Here is a 21316-nt window from a genome sequence, read left to right as displayed (position 1 = left end):
CGCACGTACGTACGTACGTCGTGTCTCCACCCCCCGCCCCGGTAACCGGGGAAGCGGCGGCCGGCGGTTGCGAGGCCTGAGGGGTGAGTGAGGGGCGCGAGGCGGGGCGGCTCCTCCCCCGGCGGCGAGCGGCGCCGCCCGCAGGCGGGGGCCGGCGGCGCCGCGGCCTAGCGTGGGTCTGGGCAGCCTCGGCCCGGCCCGGACAAAGGCCCCGCCTCTGCGCCGGGGCCCCGCGGCGGGGAAGGGCCCCCGCTCCCGGCGGGACTGCGCGTGCGGCCTCGGTGCGCCAGCAGAGCGCTGCGCGGGCAGGGCGGGCTGCGGCCCTCCGCCTCCCCCCCGGGGGCTCTCCAGGGCGCAGCGCCCCGTTTCCGAGGCTCCCGCGGCACCGGGGCTGCGCGGTTTTCCCTCCCGTGCCCGGGGAGGAGGGATCTCGCTGGGGCGGGAGGGAACTCCTCCTTTCCAGCAAATTGCCCCAAACGGAAGCCGTCAGGCGCCGTTCCCAAAGGCAGAAGGGTCCGTAGAAAGGACACAAGCCCCGGCGTTTTCTTTTTCGGAACGACGCTAGCAGGGAGGCAAAGCTCCTGCCGTGTGCAGCTTTATTCCGCGTTTCACCACTGTCGTGTAGGAACCTTTTCCGTGTAGGCTCACCACTGGGCTCCGTGGGCAAACAAGATAGATTTTATAGGACGTATGGGAGATGAAATTTTTTTATTATAATTATTTCTGGGGTGGTGGGAGGGAAAAAAATCTTGGTAAGTACAGTGAGGAAGAATCTTTAAAATCAGATTTAATCTCTTTTGAAAAAAAAATGCTAAGTGCGATGTCAGCAGCAGACTCATATTTCATCCATTTTATTGTACTTTTTGACTTCTTATGTCACACATCTACAGGTGTGAAGGCTGCAGGGTGTGTCTTAAAAGTGGGAGAGCAGGATATTGGAGTCAACTTCTACCATGGTGCACTGAAAGCAGAGTTTTCCCCAAATCCCCTAGTGAGGTCTGTGGTCTAGACCTCAGATTTACTGAGCAGGTTGCAAGCTGGTAAATGCTCTGCATAAGGAGCAGTAGCAGTATTTGCTCTCAGACGTTTTTTTCAAGTTGTTTCTCTACCAATGAATTCTGATCTTATTGAAGGATTCTCACTGAATACGAGATTTTAATAAGACTTGTAGCCTTCAGGCCATCTTATTTAATGCACTTGAAAGCGCTAGGTGTCATGCTCTTTTTTTGGCTGCCTTAAGGGTATGACTTGACCATGCAGATGAAGTATTAAATTGTGTGGAACGGAAGGTGTAAATCTTAATATATGAGCTCAACCTTTTCCTAACTTAGAAAACTGAGTTTGGGGAGACTTTTAAGACGTGGTTTCAAAAATTTAGGCTAGAGGACACATGTATATGCCTAAAGATGCTTGCTTAAGAAAAGGAAGTTGGCTTTTTTTTTGGCAGAAGTGTGCCTTGTCTCATAATAATGTACTATGCTGTGTGCTCCTTTTTTTCTCATTTCTCTACAGTTGTGGATTGCAGTAATGTGCTATTTGCAAAGCCGTGAGACAGTCAAGGATGGTACTGTATGGACATGCAAAATATTTGCTGAGTTTACTTTACATCTCTCCTTCCTCTTGCTGTTCAGAGTTCTGGTGTTGGGTTTATTTGTCTTAGCTTGCAAAGCGAGCAAGGCAGACAGCATCTTAAATATGTCTAAACAGTCTGTGAGGGATAGGATCCTTTTTAGAAGACAACCTGTTTTTTTCAGTGAGGGTTTTTTGGGGCGATATGTTCATATTTACAAGAAAAGATCAAAGCCCAAATCCTGTTTTGGGAAACAGGTCAAACCATGTTGTAGTCACACTTTACTAGGCCTCCTTATCATGAGTGAAGAAATCCCTTTCAAAAAAAGATCATGGTATTAGCATTCAACTGCCTGAAGCAGAAAGGGCATTAATTCGTATGTTCTGATTTTAACAGGTAGATTGGGGGCATCATGAATTGGAATAAAGGTGGACCTGGTACTAAAAGAGGCTTTGGTTTTGGTGGATTTGCCATAACACCTGGAAAGAAAGAGGAACCTAAGCTCTCTCAACAGTCTCACAGTGCTTTTGGAACAGCTGGTTCTTCTGCTGCATTTGCAAAATCAGGACCTCCACAGCTGCCTTCTTTCTATAAAATTGGGTCAAAGCGAGCAAATTTTGATGAAGAGAATGCGTAAGTAGTGTTATTTCTTGTGTTTCTCCAGTTCTAGATTCAAGTGTTTCATAGTTTTCAAAGTCAGGGAAAGTATCCATCACATTCATGAGGTTTGTTTATTTAGAAAAGCCTGTTCAAGGATAGATAACGCTGCATCGCGGTGTAACAGAATCCTAGTGGCTTTACAGCAGTCATACCAAGAAAAAGTAAACTAGTCACCTGTCTCTGACTGTCAGATGCTTGACTTACTGCGTATTGAGAATGATGCCCTCTCGGAGTTGTATCAAAGTTGGAGTAAGCAGGTTCTGATGTGTTGGACCTTTTTCAGAAAACGTCCAGTGATCTTTTAGAATTGAGGAGGAGCCAGTCTGGGCAGTCAAATGCAGGTTGTTTAGGGCTTTGTACATCATAGAATCATAGAATTGGTAAGGTTGGAAGGGACCTCTGGAGATCATCTAGTCCAACACTCAAACGAGTGGCCCACATGGGGATCAAACCCACAGCCTTGGCATTATTAGCACCATGCACTAACCAACTAAGCTAAATATAACTTATCGTGCCACTAGCTGATAAATGTGCCAAAACCAACTTATTTAAATCCTGCTTGGGGATTCTAGTTCAGAGCCCAGGGCCCTCCTGTCACGTAATTTGGCCTGTCAAATGCTTTGTTTTACTGTTTTTCACTAACTGTACTTACTGAATGATTTTAAGGTTAGCTCAGTGTAGAATACCTTGTAATATGTGGTCTGGAGGTGTTGAGGTACTGGAGATAATGGAATCACATCCAAAACAGGTCATGACTCTTAATCAGAGAGAGATGGTAAAAAGCTGAGTTAACCCTTCAGTAAGGGATCTAAGGTCGCTGTGTAATTTCAGGCTTTTGTAGCCTCTAGCAAATATATTCGCTCAGACGAAGACTTTTGATGGTGTTTGTCATCCAAAAAAATAAATCTCTAGTACTTGGCCCACTGGCATGGGACAGGAGAGATCTTATTCCCACCTCTGCTCTGCAGCAAACTTTTGGTGTGGTCACAGGCCAGTTACTGACTCTTTCTCCAAATCTCAGACCATTATCTGTAGAATGAAAATAGTAATACTTCTTTGCCTTTAAATATATTTAAAAGACTGTAAGATGTCACAGCAGTCTATGGAGAGCTCTTTTCCTCTGGCTTTTCCCTCCCTAAGAACATCTCTGCACTGAGCCTCAGCCAGCTCAATCCTGTTCATCCTCTTGTCTGCACAAGACCTTGTCTGAGGTGATACATTCAGAACTGAAGGATAAATGTAGGTATCTTTCACACATTGAAACATCCAGACTCACATTTCTTTTCTTAACCTTTCTATTGGCTGCATTAATGCATTGAATAAGAGGGAAGTCTGAAAAACATCCTATATTCACCAACCTGGGAGAGCCTTTCAAGAAGAGGGTTGATTTAATCACATTTACTTGCCTTACCACAGCTTTTAGCGTACAACATGAATAATTGTGAAAAATCTCTGGGTCTTTTAATGGAATATCCTCTGTCCTTGTTAACTTTTATTATCCACCTCTGTGTGGGAAGCTTGAATCAGTGGCTACTCAGGCTGTGAAAGGCAGCACAGTGCTATAGGCAGTATGCTGACTGGACCACTGATTATTTCTCTTTCTTTTCAGATACTTTGAGGATGAAGAGGAAGATTCTAGCAATGTCGAACTGCCATACATTCCCGCAGAGAATTCCCCTACTCGCCAGCAGTTTCATTCCAAATCGGCAGACTCTGACAGTGATGATGATCCTCTGGAGGCATTCATGGCTGAAGTGGAGGCAAGACGCAGCTTGTGAAATGTTTATTAACTTTTGTTGCTCTACTTCTCTCTAGTCAGGAGCAGCAATGCTACTCATGGTTTTAGCAGCCTTTGTTCAGAATGTCACTTACCATTTGCTTTTTATGTAAGATACTGCGTTAATTAGAACTCAAAGGTATATTATCAAGGTTTTTGGTTTGATTTGGAGTTTTTTTGGTTTATTGTTTGTTTATTTAAGTGTCTTGAGCATGTCAAGACAATAAAACAAATTGGTAGCACCATTTGTTTAGCATAATAGGATGTGGAACAAGAGGAAATTTAGTACAAAAAGTATTGTCTCTGGTGTGATGCTCTAGTTATAATTGATTTGATTCTCATTACAACACTGTATATCTAAAAGAGGGGAGGAGAATTTTATTCGGCTTTGCAGTTTCAATCTACAGTTGTATAATTTTATACAGAAACATTTTTTTCCTTTCCACACTTTATTGTCTTATTTAACGAATCACAATTTTGTGTGCTATTAGGATCAAGCTGCTCGAGACATGAAGAGACTTGAAGATAAAGACAAGGAAAAGAAGAATGTAAAGTAAGTTCTCTTCTGTAATTCACATGTCTGCCTGTCTATTGTATGGTGCTTAAAGAATTTCAATGCATTTTGTTGATATTCATCTTTCTGTAGATAACCTAATATGTATTTAGTAAACATCATTGACCAGTGCATGATATCCCCCATGGGTAAATAAAAATCAGATGATAGGTGGAAAGAATCTGTGGAGGCATCTTACAGTAAAATGTAGACACACTTGTTTTATCTTAGACCAGAGTTCTTTCCTCAGCAGTCTTAGGGCACACATATCAGATGTTAGCTGCACCTGTGGAGCAGCACATTGTATTAGTAGATCTGGCAGTTTGCCAGATCAGCCTAGATAAAGTTTCCCCTCTTTCCCTATCCTTGCAGTGATCAAGAAAGTTTGGTTCAAAACCGCATTTATTTGAGCGAAATAACCAGTTGCTGCTGTGTTTGTAATACTGGAGATGCTGGAGAGTCTTGCAAACTTGGACTAGGTTTTAAGATATCCCCTGTAAAGCCAATATATTGTGTAGTGTGTAGCAATTGGGATACTAAATTCAGAGTTTACACAGTGTACATCCATGCAGCTTACCTATCTGTTTAGACTAGGGAAAAGAATTGTGCTGTTGATTCTTGAGATGAATGTCAGATACATTGGTAGAACTTGTGTTGCATGGGGTTGATCAGATTATACGTGGTCCTGAAACAGAACACCGGATCCAAATCACCACCTGGGGAAGTTCTGAACTGGATTTGCACTTCCTGGCTCATATTCCTCTTCACTTATGGGACTTCTGGTAGCACCGAGAGCTTAGACCAGGATGATCTTTGATGTGGCTTCTACGGGGAAGACGGAATCCTAATCTTTCAGTCTCATTAATAGAAGTAAAATGAAGTCTTTGCAGGGTCATTGTTTTGGTTGCACCAAATATGAAAACTCCATGGGTTGGGATTATAAATGTTACTGAGTTGTTAGTGTTGTGTCTTCCACAAAATATGGAGCTCAGCACTAATCAAATGAAAGTATGGAGCTGCGTATGTGGAACACTTGCAGGGAAGTTTTTTTCTCCGCTTGTTTTTCCAGGGGTATTCGAGATGACATTGAAGAGGAAGATGACCAAGTGAGTTCCTATGCAGTCTTTCTATCTTCTTTTTTTTGTTGTTTTTTTTTTTTTTTTTTTTTTTTTTTTTTTTTTTTTTATCTTCCCTCCTCAAATAGGTAACCACTAGGTACAAACAAAACTCCAGTATCATGTGCAATACCCTGGACAATTCAGCAGGAAGCTCTAGTGTTTATCCTTTTGTCTCCACCCTTCTAGGTGCTTCACTAAAAAAGGAAGAATACTAGGAGACGAGTTCATTCTTTTTCACTTCCTTTGAGAAGATTTTTCAGTCAGTTTGACTTTCAAGTTCTTACACAGTTTTTTTCAGTGTCTGAGGCTCTCATTAAATTTAAAATTAACAGAATCAACTAACGTGGAGCACCAGTGAGAGGCTATTAAACTATGGAGACTGTTTGCAGTGAAATTTCATGTCTGTTAAGGCAGGAATCAGGTTTTTTGCTCTTTATGTTCAGGGAAGGTTCGGTTCTGATTGAAGACTGTAGGCGTCACCCTAATGCAAATTGCAAGGAAAGAGGAAAGATTTAATTTCAAAATGTACCTTTCTACTAAGTTGTAATTAGCATCTATGGTGTTACTTGCAGTAATGCAGAGCTCAGAAGAGTTTTCTGGCCTTTTGGCCTTTGCTTCTGATTTGGTGAGGGTAGGCATGCTAAACTTCCCACAGAGCTGTCTTACACTTGCCCAAGCTGTTATTCAGGCATATTGTGAGCGTATCTGTGTGACTAAGTGATTAATTGGCCATGTAAATGAAAAAGCCAGATGAGTATACACATTGCTTCATAACTGAACCTTGCTTTAAAAATGTGATCTTAAATCTTTGTTTAAAGGTCAAGTGAAAGTGGTGTTTTTCCATAAGAATGTCTTGGTGTGCAGACTGCCAGTGAGACCTAAATGGGATTCTGCGTGGCATGTGCATATCTGTGATCTGTAAGGGCGGCATGTGACAGTAGTGCCAGTGACCTCTAATTTGGGCTTGTGCTGAAGGACTCTTCTGAAATAGTTTTTCCCATTTTCTGTCAACTATTTCAGTGAACAATAATATTTTATTTCCTAGGGTGTAGTTAGGGGAGGTGAAGAATACTACCTTTGGCATAGTTTGTACAAAAAAAGTAAACATGATTCATTTAGTAAGTGTTCTCTGTTTAAAAACCTGCAGTATTTGTACTTTGCGTGGAAATATGAATAGATTCTTTTATTGTTAAAGCATAGTAAGTCTTGGTATAAGAGTTCTTAAGCAGACCTTTGAGAGAAAAAGAGAAAAGGTTTGGTTTTTGTGTGTGTGTGCGCGTGTGTGGTTTTTTTTTTTTTAAGCATTTTGTGGTCTTAACTGAATGTTGTAGTTGCTTTCTTTGTTTCTTCTTATTGTCCTTCTTCTGGACTTGAACTGCTTCTTCTAATAAATAGCAACAGTTTAGTGAACATTTTGTTTCTCAATGGTAGGTGTTAATGCAAACAGCCATCTAGTGTATACCTAAATTAAATAAGTGTAGTAGTATTTTTCCATGCTATTGTATGTGATTTTAGTGATATGTTTTGCTGCAGGAAGCTTATTTTCGCTACATGGCTGAAAACCCCACTGCTGGTGTGGTACAAGAAGAGGAAGAGGATAACCTTGAGTATGACAGCGATGGGAATCCAATTGCACCGTCCAAAAAAATCATTGATCCTCTTCCACCTATCGACCATTCGGAGGTAGGAAAAAAGTTTATTCTATTTTGGTTTAGTTTGAGGGATTGTAGAAAGCTGTTGTTAGGAAGAAGCTAAGAACTAAATTGAAATATACTTCTGTCCCTGTTCATCAGTGTCAGCAGCTAGTATGTCACTGCCATGTCACTTGAGTCATACTGAAGATCCTTAAAATGACTTTATATTAAATAAATGTTCTTAAGACAATTAATAACTTTCTGAAAAAGGTTCTTTTACCTCAAAAGAACAAGTACACAGAGAGAGAATCCTGACTTCTGGACTAACTGAGTAATTACCCTTGCAGATTGAATACCCACCATTTGAGAAAAATTTCTATGATGAGCATGAAGAGATCACCAGTCTCACCCCACAGCAAGTGGTAGAGTTACGTCATAAGCTAAATCTCCGGGTAAGCTGGCCCTCCTTAGATGGCAAAACCCTGCTCCTAGGATCATTTACTCTCATTCTTTTGAACTTCCTTAGTAGTTTCAGTGAAGATTTTGTCAGGAACTCCCAAGTTTTCAATACCAAGCCTCTCTCACACCTTCAGTGAACTTGATTTAAAAGAGCTTAATTTCCCTCAGCTGTTCTTTAAAGTCTTCTCTGGATTTCTCAAAGTAGGTGCTCAAGATCTCCTGTTGCATGGTTGTACTTGGACTAAAGACTGCAGAGCTGAAAACTGAAACTGGAAATACTATATGCAGGAGCCAGTTCTTTGCAATCAGTGACATGTTAGCGTAGCCAACTTCTATGGAGGGAATTACCTGCCAAGGAAAGAGACCAATTGTACAAGGAAGTAGATACGATTTTTAATATGTTATGTTGGCTGGCAGTTTATCTCCATTTTTACACAATTCATCTTGAATTTTCACTCAGTATAACTATTCAGAAAATAAAAGGCCGTTTTCTGAGACGGAGATGTGCTTTGTTCATTTTCGTGTAGATTCCTCTTTGTTCTTCTCTTACTTTTTTTTTGAGCAAAGATACATCTCTTTCTAGGTCTCTGGTGCTGCTCCTCCAAGACCTGGCAGTAGTTTTGCTCATTTTGGGTTTGATGAGCAACTTATGCATCAAATTAGGAAATCTGAGTATACCCAGCCCACTCCTATACAATGTCAGGTGAGTTTTGTTACTTCTCTAATATCTAAACACAACTAATGGAAAACATGCAAAGTTCCCTAGTACATATCAGGATGTATGCAATTCTGGTTTCCTATAAAAAGCAAACATGGAGAAGAATCATTCATATTTAACTGGGAAAGTAGTTTTGATATTTTAAAATAGAAGTTTACTCACTCTTTTTCTTAAATGACAGCTTATTCTCTTCTTCAGTTGTCCCACTTAGTGAAGACTGAAGAACATGCAAATGACACTCTCCTTATAGAAATGTATGAAAGCATATATATATATATAATTTAGAAGTTATATTAAAAGTAAGCATTGCAGTAGTTGAATGAAGAGACAATACATAGACAGCTTTATGCATTTAAACAGCTTGTATTTGAGTGTATTGTAACTGCAAGACTTGCTTAACTACTTTTGTTAGTAGGAATATATGTGCTAGGAGCTGGTCATGCCTTGAATAGCTATACAAATGAAAGGGATTCTACTGTGTATATAGGTTGAGCACTGTAAGTAATTTAGGCCATCAGTAAAGTGTTAATAAAGCCGCAGCACTTGAGGTGCTTTTCTTGAAACACAAAAACAACATGATGCTGTATCCAAGGAATATATATTGGGACCTTAGTCTGTACTATTTGTAAATACTTGTGGTTGAAAGGAGCTGGGTAGCAGCAATGGGGATGAACTGAGAACTTCAGCACTCAGCATTGGTACAGAAAGGATAGGCTCAAAGAATTTGCTTTCATCATTCTTGCAACCAGACAGGATGCATTTGTAGCTGTATAAATATATCCTTAGGAAGTTGTATTATGTCCAAACACTGATTTCATATAGGACACCAGCAATCAAAAAACCTTAAAACAAACCAATTCAGGTCTGAACTTGACAATAAAACTGTATAAGCATCCACACATACTGCTGTGGGTCTCCTGTAATGTACTTTCCTTTCTATCTGAGTATTCATGTAGTATCTAACACAATAATATCTTAAGTTAGGCATAGCAGGAGTTTAGAATCCCTTTTAATTTTTAGGGTGTTCCAGTTGCACTGAGTGGCAGAGATATGATTGGAATAGCTAAGACTGGAAGTGGAAAAACAGCAGCCTTCATCTGGCCAATGTTGATTCACATCATGGATCAAAAGGAGCTTGAACCAGGGGATGGTCCGATTGCTGTGATCGTGTGCCCGACCAGAGAGCTTTGCCAACAGGTACTCCTTTTTATCTAAGGATCATGACAAATTTTAAATGTCCGTTAATTTTTCACAATACTCCCATATTATTCCTAACTATTGAGCATATAGTGGATGCATTGCCAGCCATTATATTTATAAAATGATAGAACCTGTAGGTTAAATTGCAGTTGGATGCATAAATTTATTTCTCCAATAAATTAATGGAAATTATCCACAAGTATTGAAGCATTCAGGCCTGAAGATTTCTAAATTGTTTCATTAAGTTATTACCTGAAAAGTGGATTTGGGGAGCTGAGATTCTAATGTGAACTGTGATGTGCTTTCTTTAAATTCTCAGATCCATTCTGAATGTAAGCGCTTTGGTAAAGCATATAATCTGCGCTCTGTAGCTGTGTATGGAGGAGGAAGCATGTGGGAGCAAGCGAAAGCCCTCCAGGAGGGGGCAGAGATAGTTGTCTGCACACCAGTAAGTATCTCTACGCACACAGAACAGTTTTTGTTGTTGTTTAACTGAAGCTGAGACAGATTTTTAATTCTTTTGATGTTGGAGAATTTATTCTCTGATCACTCAAATCCAGGATATTCCCAAATTATGAAATACAGAGGGCAAACATGTTGGAATTATTCTTCGCTCAAGTAGAAGCAGCAATAGCAAACAAGACTTGTTTGAATCAGTGGCAGTTGTACGCAGAAACAAAGCTTCTCAATAACGAGCCTTAAATTTGTGAAGGAAAGTTCCAGAATGTGATGAACTTAATTTCGGGGGTTTGATGCCTTTTTTTTTTTTTTTTTTTTTTTAAATAGGGTCGTTTGATTGATCATGTGAAAAAGAAAGCTACAAACCTTCAGAGAGTCACTTACCTTGTGTTTGACGAAGCAGACAGAATGTTTGATATGGGTTTTGGTAGGTATTGAACAAAGGTTGCTGTTTTGGAAAGCAGTGGTGTCTAGTTCCCAGCTTAATATGACTGCCTAAGAATTCTTTGTTGTACTTACTGATGTAAAATACATTAAGGAATTATTCTGTCGACCGAACTCATGTTTCAACTCCATGATTTAATATCCGATGGTATAAAGAGATCAGCACTGATAAGCGAAGTCCAATTATCCAGATTTTTACCTTGAAATTGCTGAACAACTTTGGAAGATCACTTCTGTGCTTTGATTCTGTGTGTGCGAGCTAGTGATATGATAAGAATTTTCTGCTTTATTAGAACATTATTGATTAGTTCAGATCTATATGGTCTCGAACATGTGTCTAGATGGTCACCAAAGAATCATGCAAATAGCAAAGATCTGACAGTACTAGAATACTCCTGGGAGAGGGAGATGCTTGTAAGACATACAGCATATGTGCAGATTTATCTTGCACCTTTGCTAAAGGAACGTTTTTTGCAGAAAAAAACCTGCATTGTGCAGCAAAGAGCACTTGGAAGCCTCAATAAAATTAAGTACTGAATGAGAAGTGCTCATTGATTTTTATGGTTATATGTTAAATACAGGGCTGAAGTTACCTTTTGAATTATTCTACTAAATAATGAGCATACAATATTGATCAGAACATTTTTCCTCTCCTTTCCCAGAATATCAGGTCAGGTCAATTGCAAGCCATGTACGTCCTGACAGACAGAGTAAGTATAAGCATGTTTCAAAATAAAGTTAGTAGAGTCAAAGGAAACTACGTGGTGGGCTACCAGCTAAGATTCTGGGAAAGAGCTTGAGCTGTTAGGAGGGAGCATGTGTGAAATATAGACATTTAACCACACTGTTCATCAGTGTTTAATCCCTCCACAGATTTGACTTGGAGGGAAGATGATTACCTGAATTAATATTCATATGCTTTGAGATTCTGTGATCTAAGCTGCCATAGAAGTACACATTATTCTAATAGTTGGTATGAATGATTGTTTTCATTAGATTACTAGATTATAGCTACAGATCACTGACGCCTAGTACAGTCCTACAGGTCCTTATTCACAAGACCTGTGCAGTGTTTTCACATTTCTGAAAGGAAATTTGTTTCAAGGAATTCACATACTGCTTTTCTTTTAGCCCTCTTGTTCAGTGCCACTTTTCGTAAGAAGATTGAGAAATTGGCCCGCGATATTCTCATCGACCCAATTCGAGTTGTCCAGGGAGATATTGGAGAGGTAATTACACATTACTTCTGAAATAGTCAGAGAAATGAACCATTCTGTTTCTGCTGTCTGAAATTTATGTCTAACTGCGATAATCATGATTTATATTTAAGAGTAAATAGTTTGTGTTTATTAAACCATAAGGTTTTATTTTAAGGCAAACAATTACGCTTTCTGGCTACAGATATTCTTGTAGTGATGGGAGCTTTTATCAATGAATGAAGCAGCATTAAATACAGAGATTTGCTTGTTTATTAGGCTGACTCAGGTGAGTATATTCTTGTGCTTTCTCAAAAGTATAAATGAAAACGATCACAGCTTTTGCCATGAAGAATCTGGAACTAAGATGTAATGTTTTTCAGCTGGTTTATGTGGAAGTGCTGGTTCTATACTTGCTTGACAGTAGCAGGTAAACTATTAGCAGACTAGGTATTTGGTAATAAATCTGTGAAGTGGGCAGATGTATACTTGCTATGAAAAAGCTTTGCACATAAAATATGAGAACTGCTGAGAAGTTTGACAAGATGCCTTCAGAACATTCTTTTTTTTCAATCAGGTCTCTGCGTTTTTTTCAAATAGGAATGTGTGATATCCCTTAACAACAAGAAGTGAATGGCTAACTGAAGCCCCTTCTTTCTAGGAAACTTTTGCCTGTAAGAAAAGTGGCTTTCCTAGTGCAATCAGAGTTCCTGTTCTTGTTTCTTTTATCTCAGTTATTATACTCCTGAGAACATCATCCTTGGGATAATTAATGTTGAAATGTGTAGAAATTAAATCTTTCAGAGGAACTTCCAGGTAGTGCTGTTTGCTCCACTGCACTTTTATTACTTTCAGTACAGAGTGCGTAGGGAGTCTGTATATACCTCTCCCCTTCCTGGCTCTGTGGGCACATCATAGCTCACTGGGGTGCTTTCTCTGATCTCCACATGAATAACCTTTACTGATGACCATCCTCTCCATCTCAGACCATGCACTTGCACAGTTTATTTTAGATGTTAATAGCGTCTGTCACAAGAACATCTAAACTGAAAATACCCATCTTTAGATCAGTAGGATGCTAAACTGCATCATGTCAAAGACTATGCTTTACCTCTATTATCAGAGTAGCTTATCTAACCCCTGCCTTTTGTGCGCTGTGGAGGCAAAGTTGTCAGTGGTTAGACAAAAGGAAGATAACTGAAACCCGTTTCAGAGAATTTCAGTCCCTTGCAGCTGTCTATTTATCTGTCTTTCTAATAAGCCTTTCTATCCCCATGCCTAGTTTAAATTCCTGTTTTTTCTTCTGCCATCCGTGTTTGTTATACCGTACTTTCTGTTCTGCATTGTTACTTGTCTTTATTTCTTCCCCTAGGCAAATGAAGATGTTACTCAAATTGTGGAGATTTTCCCCTCTGGCCCTAGCAAATGGAGCTGGCTGACTCGACGCCTCGTGGAGTTCACGTCATCTGGGAGCGTTCTCCTATTTGTCACCAAGAAGGCAAATGCAGAAGAGCTGGCCAATAACCTCAAGCAGGAGGATCATAATCTAGGGCTGCTTCATGGTGACATGGATCAGAGTGAGAGGAATAAAGTCATCTCAGAATTTAAGAAAAAGGGAATCCCAATACTGGTAGCAACTGATGTGGCAGGTATGTGATCTTAAGAAATAGCTCACAGAAGCTGTAGAACTCAGCAGAGACTCTAGCATGTATCAGTGGGAGGGAAATTCTGCTGTATTCTCTTCACAAAGAGCAGGTCTCATGAGATTAACCTAGATTAAAAGTCCCTTAAGACAAACAGTAATGCTGTTTAAAATTTGCTTCCTTGAACATAAGATGGACCTTCCTGATGCATGTAAATGAAAATAAAGAGAAAACAATGGGGTTGGCTTCTACAGAAGCCAGGCCATATTTTCCAGATGTCTTTCAGAAGAATCCTGTGTTAGCAAGGAATCTTCTAAATATTTAAAGTCTTATAGAGATGTTTGCTACAATGTGACAGATGTATTTTTTCAGTATACAGTAAGGAAATAAGCTTCCCCTTAAAGAAGTAGTTGCTGTTTACTAATCAGCTGATGCATTATGCATGCTTATATGAATAGGGACTGGGCACATCTGAAGCCTTCTCTAGAGCAGCTTTTGTACTATATATATTTGGCTAAACAAAGAGTGGATTGCAATGTCCTTTACTAAAGCCTTCTGTGTCCTCTTTGAGATAACAGTCAATTGAAGTGATTTCTTCTGTCTCCAGTCCCGTGGATTTGCGGAACAGCATAGCTTATGTTACTTTTGGAACAGATGTTGCTACACTCAACGATAACAGTGAATGGGACTGCTTTGAGTTCATTCAGGATAATCGCAGTGATCATTCTCTTCCTCTGTACTACAGCTCGTGGGTTGGACATTCCCTCCATTAAGACTGTGATCAATTACGATGTGGCACGGGACATTGATACGCACACCCACAGAATTGGTCGTACTGGCAGAGCAGGCGAGAAGGGAGTAGCCTACACTCTGCTGACTCCTAAAGATAGTAACTTTGCTGGTGATCTTGTCAGAAATTTGGAAGGAGCTAATCAACATGTTTCCAAAGAGCTGTTGGATCTTGCAATGCAGGTATAAACAAGGATCATGTCTTAAGAAGGGGAAGGTTCCTTTCATGATTTGCAAAATGAGCAAATCAGGAGCTATGGGACTTTTTTGACTCCATCATATGTTAGCAGTAAACTTTTGGCAACGTACAGTGCTTTTAAGTAGGCTTTCTGGTATTTTTATAGCCTTTGAAAGAATCCAGGAAGGTGTGAAGACTTTGGGTCACCATAGGCAAGCTATTTTAGGATCAGAGACAGCCCAGGAAATCAGGAGCTATAATCCTGGCTGAAGCCAGCAGAGCACTCCAGTTCTAGTATCTGATTATAATCAGATTATCTGTGTGCATTTATGACAGGCACCTGGGAAATGTAGCTTAGACAAAAGGTAAACTAGAAAATAATTACAGGGATATTCACTCTGTGAAACAGTTATTGCTTGTCCATTGTGCCTGCTTGGCAGTGCTGTCTGGCAGGCTTCCTATATATAGATATGATGGATAGCTGCAACAATTGTACTTGTGCTACTGTTCTCCTCAGCTCTTTGATTTCTTGTTTTATACTGCCTGTGTAGCTGCAAGAGAGTAAGGTTGTTTGTTTGTTTTTTATTGTCTCCCAGATTCAGAGATGGATTAGCATGCTCTTCACCCAGCAGCACAGATATTAGCTGTTACAAGTAAATATTTTTAAAGTATGTAAGCAACATTTACAGAAGTGACAGAGAACATGTAAGGCACAACTTCGTAGGCTGCCCTTGAAGGAGAGTGTAGAAGCTGAATGTTTTGGCTGACTTTTCCAGACTTGGACCAACCACATGGTGTAAAGAGAGGCATAGCCAACCATTATTAAAAGCCTGGTAACAGAAGGTCTGGCTGCTCTCCCTTTCTCAGCCACTGGTGGTTGTAGCAAATTTTGCTGGTAGAACATCATTTGTTTTCGGTTGGGCAGTGGAGTAACTCAATAAAAGCCAAGTACAAGCAAGTGCAGAGCACCCAAGTGAATGGCATTAGAGATTGCATTTATCCCTGGGCTTGTGAGAGTGCAAACTCCTAAAACTTTAACACGGATGAGAGTTTAGGACATAAAACTAATTTTCATAAAAAGTGTTTTAAAGAAAAACTTCAGACCCATGTAACAGGACTCTATCTATAGCTTAGTTTCAGAACAGTGCAGTCTGCCCCATCCCATCACCTTGCAACTGGATGTGCTATAGAATGGGAAACAATGTATTTTTCTTCTGCAATACTCAAAATCATTCTTTTCTCAGCTGCATGTGTTTATCAAGCTTTTTTATCCCCTGTGTTGAGAAGCATTTTCTTTTCTTTTATACAGAACCCATGGTTCCGGAAATCCCGCTTCAAAGGAGGAAAAGGCAAGAAGCTGAATATTGGGGGTGGTGGCTTAGGATACCGTGAACGTCCCGGTCTGGGATCAGAAAGTTCTGTAAGTAGAGATGTTGAAGAAGTTGTTTGCGTGAATCTGTTTAAGCTTGGAATTGACATATTTTATTTTTTAATTTGAAAATTTTTCTTAGTACTGGAATCTAGCTTCTGATTTCAAAGGTTTTCATAACACAGACTCTTTCAAAGTTTGTATCGGAAATATCTCCAGTGAAGCTGTTTGTCCTTCATTGTCATCCTGTTGCCCAGAGCTGCCTTTTTAGGGTCAGAATGATCCAGAAGAGACTGGAGATTCTCCTCAAAATGGGCTGTCAGTGCAAAATTTGGAGGAGTCTTAACTGTTCTTGATCATGCATAATTGTGTAGTACATGTGCCAGTAGTTTACTTGAAAAGCTGTTTCCAAATTGATTTTGGCACCAAAAAAGATTGCAGCATTCAGACCAGTTACTAGTTATCTGTCCATGCTACGAAAACAGCTCACTGTCGATGTGTAACAGGGCAGAATTTAGCTGTAGACATGTTGAAAACACACCGTGTTTGGCATCTTTTCAAAAGTCACAACTGAAGCCTTGTTGACACTTAATCACGGGCTGGACACATTAATCACAATGTTGGCTGTGAACTCTGAACATCACCGTCTGATTGCATTTTCCCTCTGCTGCCACTGTAGGGAGCTGGGAAATGTGGTACTAATGTTGACTAGTGAGTCAGTAGGACTTACTGCACCTTTCCTTTCCTGTTATCCTTAAAGTCACGGGACAAACTGTCCTGCTGCTCAGTGCTCTGTAGAAGTTTGTGATCCATAGTAAACACATCTCCAGAGCACGGGGTGGGAATAGGTTTGGAGAAGGGTTGAAGTCAAGAGTGAGAAGGGTTGAAGTCAAGAGTGAGAAGGGTTGAAGTCAAGAGTGTCTAGGTAGGATAAATCTCTCCAGTTTCCCTTTGTTTTTCTGCTTAGGACCGTGGAAACAACAGCAGTGTGATGAGTAACTATGAGGCATACAAGCCATCCACTGGGGCAATGGGAGACAGACTTACAGCAATGAAAGCAGCTTTTCAGGTTGGTCTGACTTGTACCCCAAGATCTAACTTAAGAGGAAAGAAAATAACACTAAAAATATTTACTACTCATTGTTCGAGACAAATTTTCTTTTCTCCCCTGAACGTGCGGAGACTCTGTTGACTTCAGGGAAGCTGAGTTGGTAGTTGTGGCCATATCTCAGTCACTTGGAGCACTCAGCATTGCAGTTAAAAGTGGAAGAATTAGAGTGCAGGCTGAATTCAGCAAGTTTGCACAAACTTAATTTGCCAGACTTGTTTTTTCTGCTGCCTGTTTGCTATTTTTTTCTTTTGGATTCTGCTCCTGGGCTTGACTTAGCAGCAATAGTGTAATTGCAATCAGAAGAAATAAGGAACAGAGAAACTTGAGTGTAAAAATTGACCCCACAGCTCCTTTGTTCTTATGGTCTGGTAGCAGACAGCTGTTGTTAATTTTTTGTTCATAAGCACAACAGGAATGTAATCACTCCAAGACTGACTTTTTTTAAGGAATCCTTTTCCCTGGGGACTCCCTGGAGTTCAAGACAGGCTTGTGCATGCATGGTGACTGTGTTTTATGGTGCAGCACAGAGGCAAACATGCTGTCTTTTTTCTTTCTCCATTTCCTGCAGTCCCAGTATAAAAGCCACTTTGTTGCTGCAAGCCTTAACAATCAAAAGACTGGTAGCTCTGCTGCTGTTGCTAGTGGCTGGACCAGCGCCGGGAGCTTAAATTCCGTACCGACGAGTTCAGCACAGCAAAATGCTGTAGATCCTGACAGCCCCATTGCAGCCGCTGCAGCAGCAAAAGGTGTTCCAGGTTTCACCAGCACTGGGAATCTGAGTAGCGTTCCCACCTTTCCAAGCGTTGGAATACAGGGCTTCAACAGCACAAATGCTGGCACCAACAGTCGAGAAGGCATCGGCTGCAGCAGCACTGGCATTGCCGGTGTTGGAGGCGGTGGTGGCAGCGGTGGTGTTGGAGGCGGCGGCGGTGGTGGTGTTGGAGGCGGTAGTGGCAGCAACGTTGGTGGTGGCGGTGTTGGTGGCAGCAGCGGTGGTGTCAGAGAACGATACAACGACAACCGGAATAATCGCCACAACGATGCTCAGCGCCGTGGAGAGGGTGGTGGGCGCTACAATGATGTTCAGCGCCACGGAGAGGGAGGTGGTCGCCATACTGATGGTTACCGCCATGGAGACAACCGACACGGGGACAGCCATCGCCACAGTGAAAACCGGCACCCCCCTGATGGAAGCAGTGGCAATCGCAATAATGGTGATAGCAGGAATAGCAGTGAAGGTAGGAACAACGAGAACAGGAATGGTGAGAACAAGAAGGATGGCAACAGCCGAGACAACAAGACAGATGGTTTTGCTGTCCCTGAGCCTCCAAAACGCAAGAAGAGCCGATGGGACAGTTAAAAGCTAGTGCTTCACAGCCTGGAATCCCTGCAGGTAGTGATGTCATTTTCCAGAGGATTTCTTGGGTTTTTTGGTAACTGGTTATTGAGCAGCTGAGGGAGAAGGAAACCATGCAAACTCCCTGAGGAAGTCTGGGCCGGTACATCTGCGGACAGATTCACTCTAATGATGTGTACACACAATGTTTAGTCAAAGAAATAATTTTTATAAAGCTCCCTGGGTTCTGCTTTTCAACATTAACTGCTCAAGAGACTCTGCTGGATTTAAACTGAACTTGTTGACAAAAAAAGAAGCTATTTGTTTCACATCCTTGGAACTTTAAGAAACTATTGTCCATAGAAGTTTAAAGTTGTCTTTTCTTAATCAGCGTATGCATTTAAAAACCTGTCCATTTAGAGGTGCTCAGGACCCACCTGTTAAACATTAACCTTTCAGCAATTTGTTCAGTACAGTGAATTTTTCTCCAACGTATTCTTTCCGTGTATTCTCTCATCCCCAGATAATTTGGTCTCCAGGTTACTCCCCACTCAATTAAGAATATATCAATTTGCGTTGCTGAAGGTGGGATAGAGCAAGTTGATTTTTTTTTTCCTTTCCGTTTTTTTTTTTTTTTTCCTTTTGTGAAGCTGTTCAAACAATCCTTCTCCATCCCAGCTAACCGTAACGCCGCGTGTAGTGTAGGATGGACTCCCTGCCTTGTTTGTGGTCAGTACACCAATCCCATTGCCCACATGGCTTTTTCTCCTAAAGACCCTCTTCTCTCCTAATAACCTTCATCTTGGCTGGAGCCTGCATAGCGAACACGTCTCTCTGCTGTGCCTATTTGCCCTCTGTTATGAGAGGGCTGAGTGCTTTCTTCAAGTTAAAAACAAAAAAGGGAAAAAACTTCAGATTTGCCGCAGCAATCGAAGGCCCTATGAAATGAAGCTAAATGAAGGGACCTACTGCTGAGAAGCCTGTAGGGAGAACATGAAAAGTGATTGATTTGAAGTGGAACAGCTGAAATATTGCCCCATATTGGACACATGTAGTTAAAACTGTAAAATCTTGCTTGACTGTTTTTAACTCGTTGTGTGTATTATCCGTTTTTTAACTTTTTTTTTTTTTTTTTTTTTTTGCGCCATAAAGGTAAGGAAAAACTCTTGTTGAAACATGCCAGCGCCCACCTCTGTCTTGTTTCTACTAAGAGAAGTATCAGAAAGTGTCAGGTTTTTGTGACATTGTGATATTTTCTTTATCAGCTGTGCATTTACTTTCTGCTTGCTCTAGTAAATGTTTTATTACTGGGACAAAATATTTAGCATGGGCTTTTTATTCTCCACTTATTCCTCTGTCTGTTTTGGTATTTTGTTGTCAATTTGACTGGAGATATGACTTAGTATCCCTGTCTGTGCGCTCTTTTTAATATCTTTCACCCCAAACTGCTTTGCAAACCCTATTTTAGCTTCAAGGTCTCCTGGGAAGTAGATTTTTTCCCCATTTTATAAATGGAGAAGGAAGCAGCTCAGGACATGTTGCTCACGCCAGCCTTTCATGGAGTCTTTGGTACTGCTGGGAGGAGAACTGGGCAACTGTCCTGTGACCTGACTTGTGTATGTTCTGCTTCCCGTTAAGAGAAGCAACTTGATTATTCAGGCAGCTCGATAACTAGCTCTAGTCTGGCTTTTGGAAGAGGTTTCAGTCCAGTCAAAAACCTCTGCTTGCTGGATTGAGCTCTCCTGCTCCTGCTCTGCCAAATTCTAGGTGTGTGAAGACTTCAGCATATTTAATATTAAGAAGAGGATGATCTCTTGATCCAGGGCAGATGTGGCAGGGGTTTAGGAGCAGCTGTTAGTTCTCCTTTCCTTACCACACTTAGAGTTTGTCACTGCACAATTAAAGATTTGTGAGTTTCAGATGCAAAAATATAGCTCCTTAGTCCGAAGCTGCCAGCTGGTCCCTCCTTTCCAGGGTCTCAGCTTGTTGCCCCCAGGAGCCCATCCTGTATGTGGCATATGCTGGGATTCCTCCCCTTCTTTTTAACACATCCCTGTACTGGTTTTGATAGGACTGTTGAAATTCCTCACCCCTCTCCCAGCTACCAGTAGCCTCTGGGAGCTGAGTGAGTAAATAGTGATCAGTGGTGGAGAGCTATAAATACCAGTTCACAGGCCCACGTTAGATACAGAAGGGAGTTGATTCCTTCTCTGCCGAACAAAGTAGCAGTGTGCGGAGCGTGGCGGCCACCGGGGAGGAGACTCCCTCTCCCTGCAGCGACGCGCTCTGCCACTCTCTTCTAAGGAGACGGGGACCGCGAGGGACGAGCACATCGCTTCTAGGAAGCTCGGGTTGTGTTTGTAAAGCGTAACCCCGGGCTCCTGCTCCTGCCTCTGTGACTGTGCATCGCTGTCTGCCTTTCCTCCCCTAGCTTACAGGTGGGGGCAAACCCCGCTCCCGCCCAGGCGTGCTCCGAGCCGTGTTCCCCGTCGCAGAGCGCTTCCCTGCTCGGGTGGGAGGCGCTGGGGATGGGCCTGACTCGGCATCGTCTTCTAGATCGTTTAACGAACGTGAATCCGGGTGTTCCTCCCTGCGCTGGCGCGCCTCCTGGCCTGGCTGGCTGTTCTTCCAGGGCTTTCTAGTCCTTGGGGCTCAATTTATAACCTAGCACATCACTGGAAGGTCGGTGGATGCACAGAATTACTTCCATGGTCTCTATCACTGTCTTTATGGTAAAATTGTTGCCTAGAGGGAATGTGTCTCGCTGGAGTAAGTAGGAAAGAAAATCCTCCTACTGCCGGCTTGGGTAGTTCCGGCTGATAAGTACGCTCCCTCTCCCAAAGGTGCGGCAACTCTCCCCTCCCTTGGGGGAAGACGCTGACACCGAGTGAATCGTCCGGGTCGGGCGCTGTCAACTCCTTGGCAACGTCCTTCCCAGCTGCGGTGGGGGTCCCACGCGGGGCACCCGGACCGGACCGGGCAGGAGGGTCTTGGGGCTGCCTCTCCCCTGGCAGCGGGGAGGGCGGACGTGCACAGCTGAGGCTTGCTGCATTTCCAGATGTTTACACCCTCTGCTGTGTTCCAGTAACCGGTCGCTGCACA

General features: G+C 41.8%; 1 protein-coding gene across 3 annotated transcripts; it reads left to right on the top strand.

Annotated features, from left to right (window-relative positions):
• Positions 1-9: 9 nt before the first annotated feature.
• Positions 10-19532, top strand: DDX42 (DEAD-box helicase 42). 3 transcript variants are annotated; one of them, XM_062595459.1, is made up of 18 exons: positions 10-83; positions 1967-2203; positions 3840-3990; positions 4499-4560; positions 5630-5666; positions 7212-7361; positions 7660-7764; positions 8355-8474; positions 9510-9686; positions 10009-10137; positions 10476-10575; positions 11255-11302; positions 11724-11821; positions 13161-13437; positions 14177-14403; positions 15708-15818; positions 16735-16836; positions 17447-19532. In XM_062595459.1, the coding sequence occupies exons 2-18, from the start codon at positions 1983-1985 to the stop codon at positions 18236-18238; spliced, it is 2907 nt and encodes a 968-aa protein (XP_062451443.1). In that variant the 5' UTR covers positions 10-83; positions 1967-1982; the 3' UTR covers positions 18239-19532. The 3 variants fall into 3 exon arrangements, with proteins under 3 accessions (XP_062451443.1, XP_062451444.1, XP_062451445.1); XM_062595460.1 differs by lacking the exon at positions 11255-11302; XM_062595461.1 differs by lacking the exons at positions 10-83; positions 1967-2203; positions 3840-3990; positions 5630-5666 and adding an exon at positions 4123-4146.
• The last annotated feature ends 1784 nt before the right edge of the window (positions 19533-21316 follow it).

This window comes from Rhea pennata, chromosome 26 (assembly GCF_028389875.1).
Source record: "Rhea pennata isolate bPtePen1 chromosome 26, bPtePen1.pri, whole genome shotgun sequence".
NCBI lineage: Eukaryota > Metazoa > Chordata > Aves > Rheiformes > Rheidae > Rhea > Rhea pennata.
This window is presented reverse-complemented; position numbering and strand designations above follow the sequence as displayed.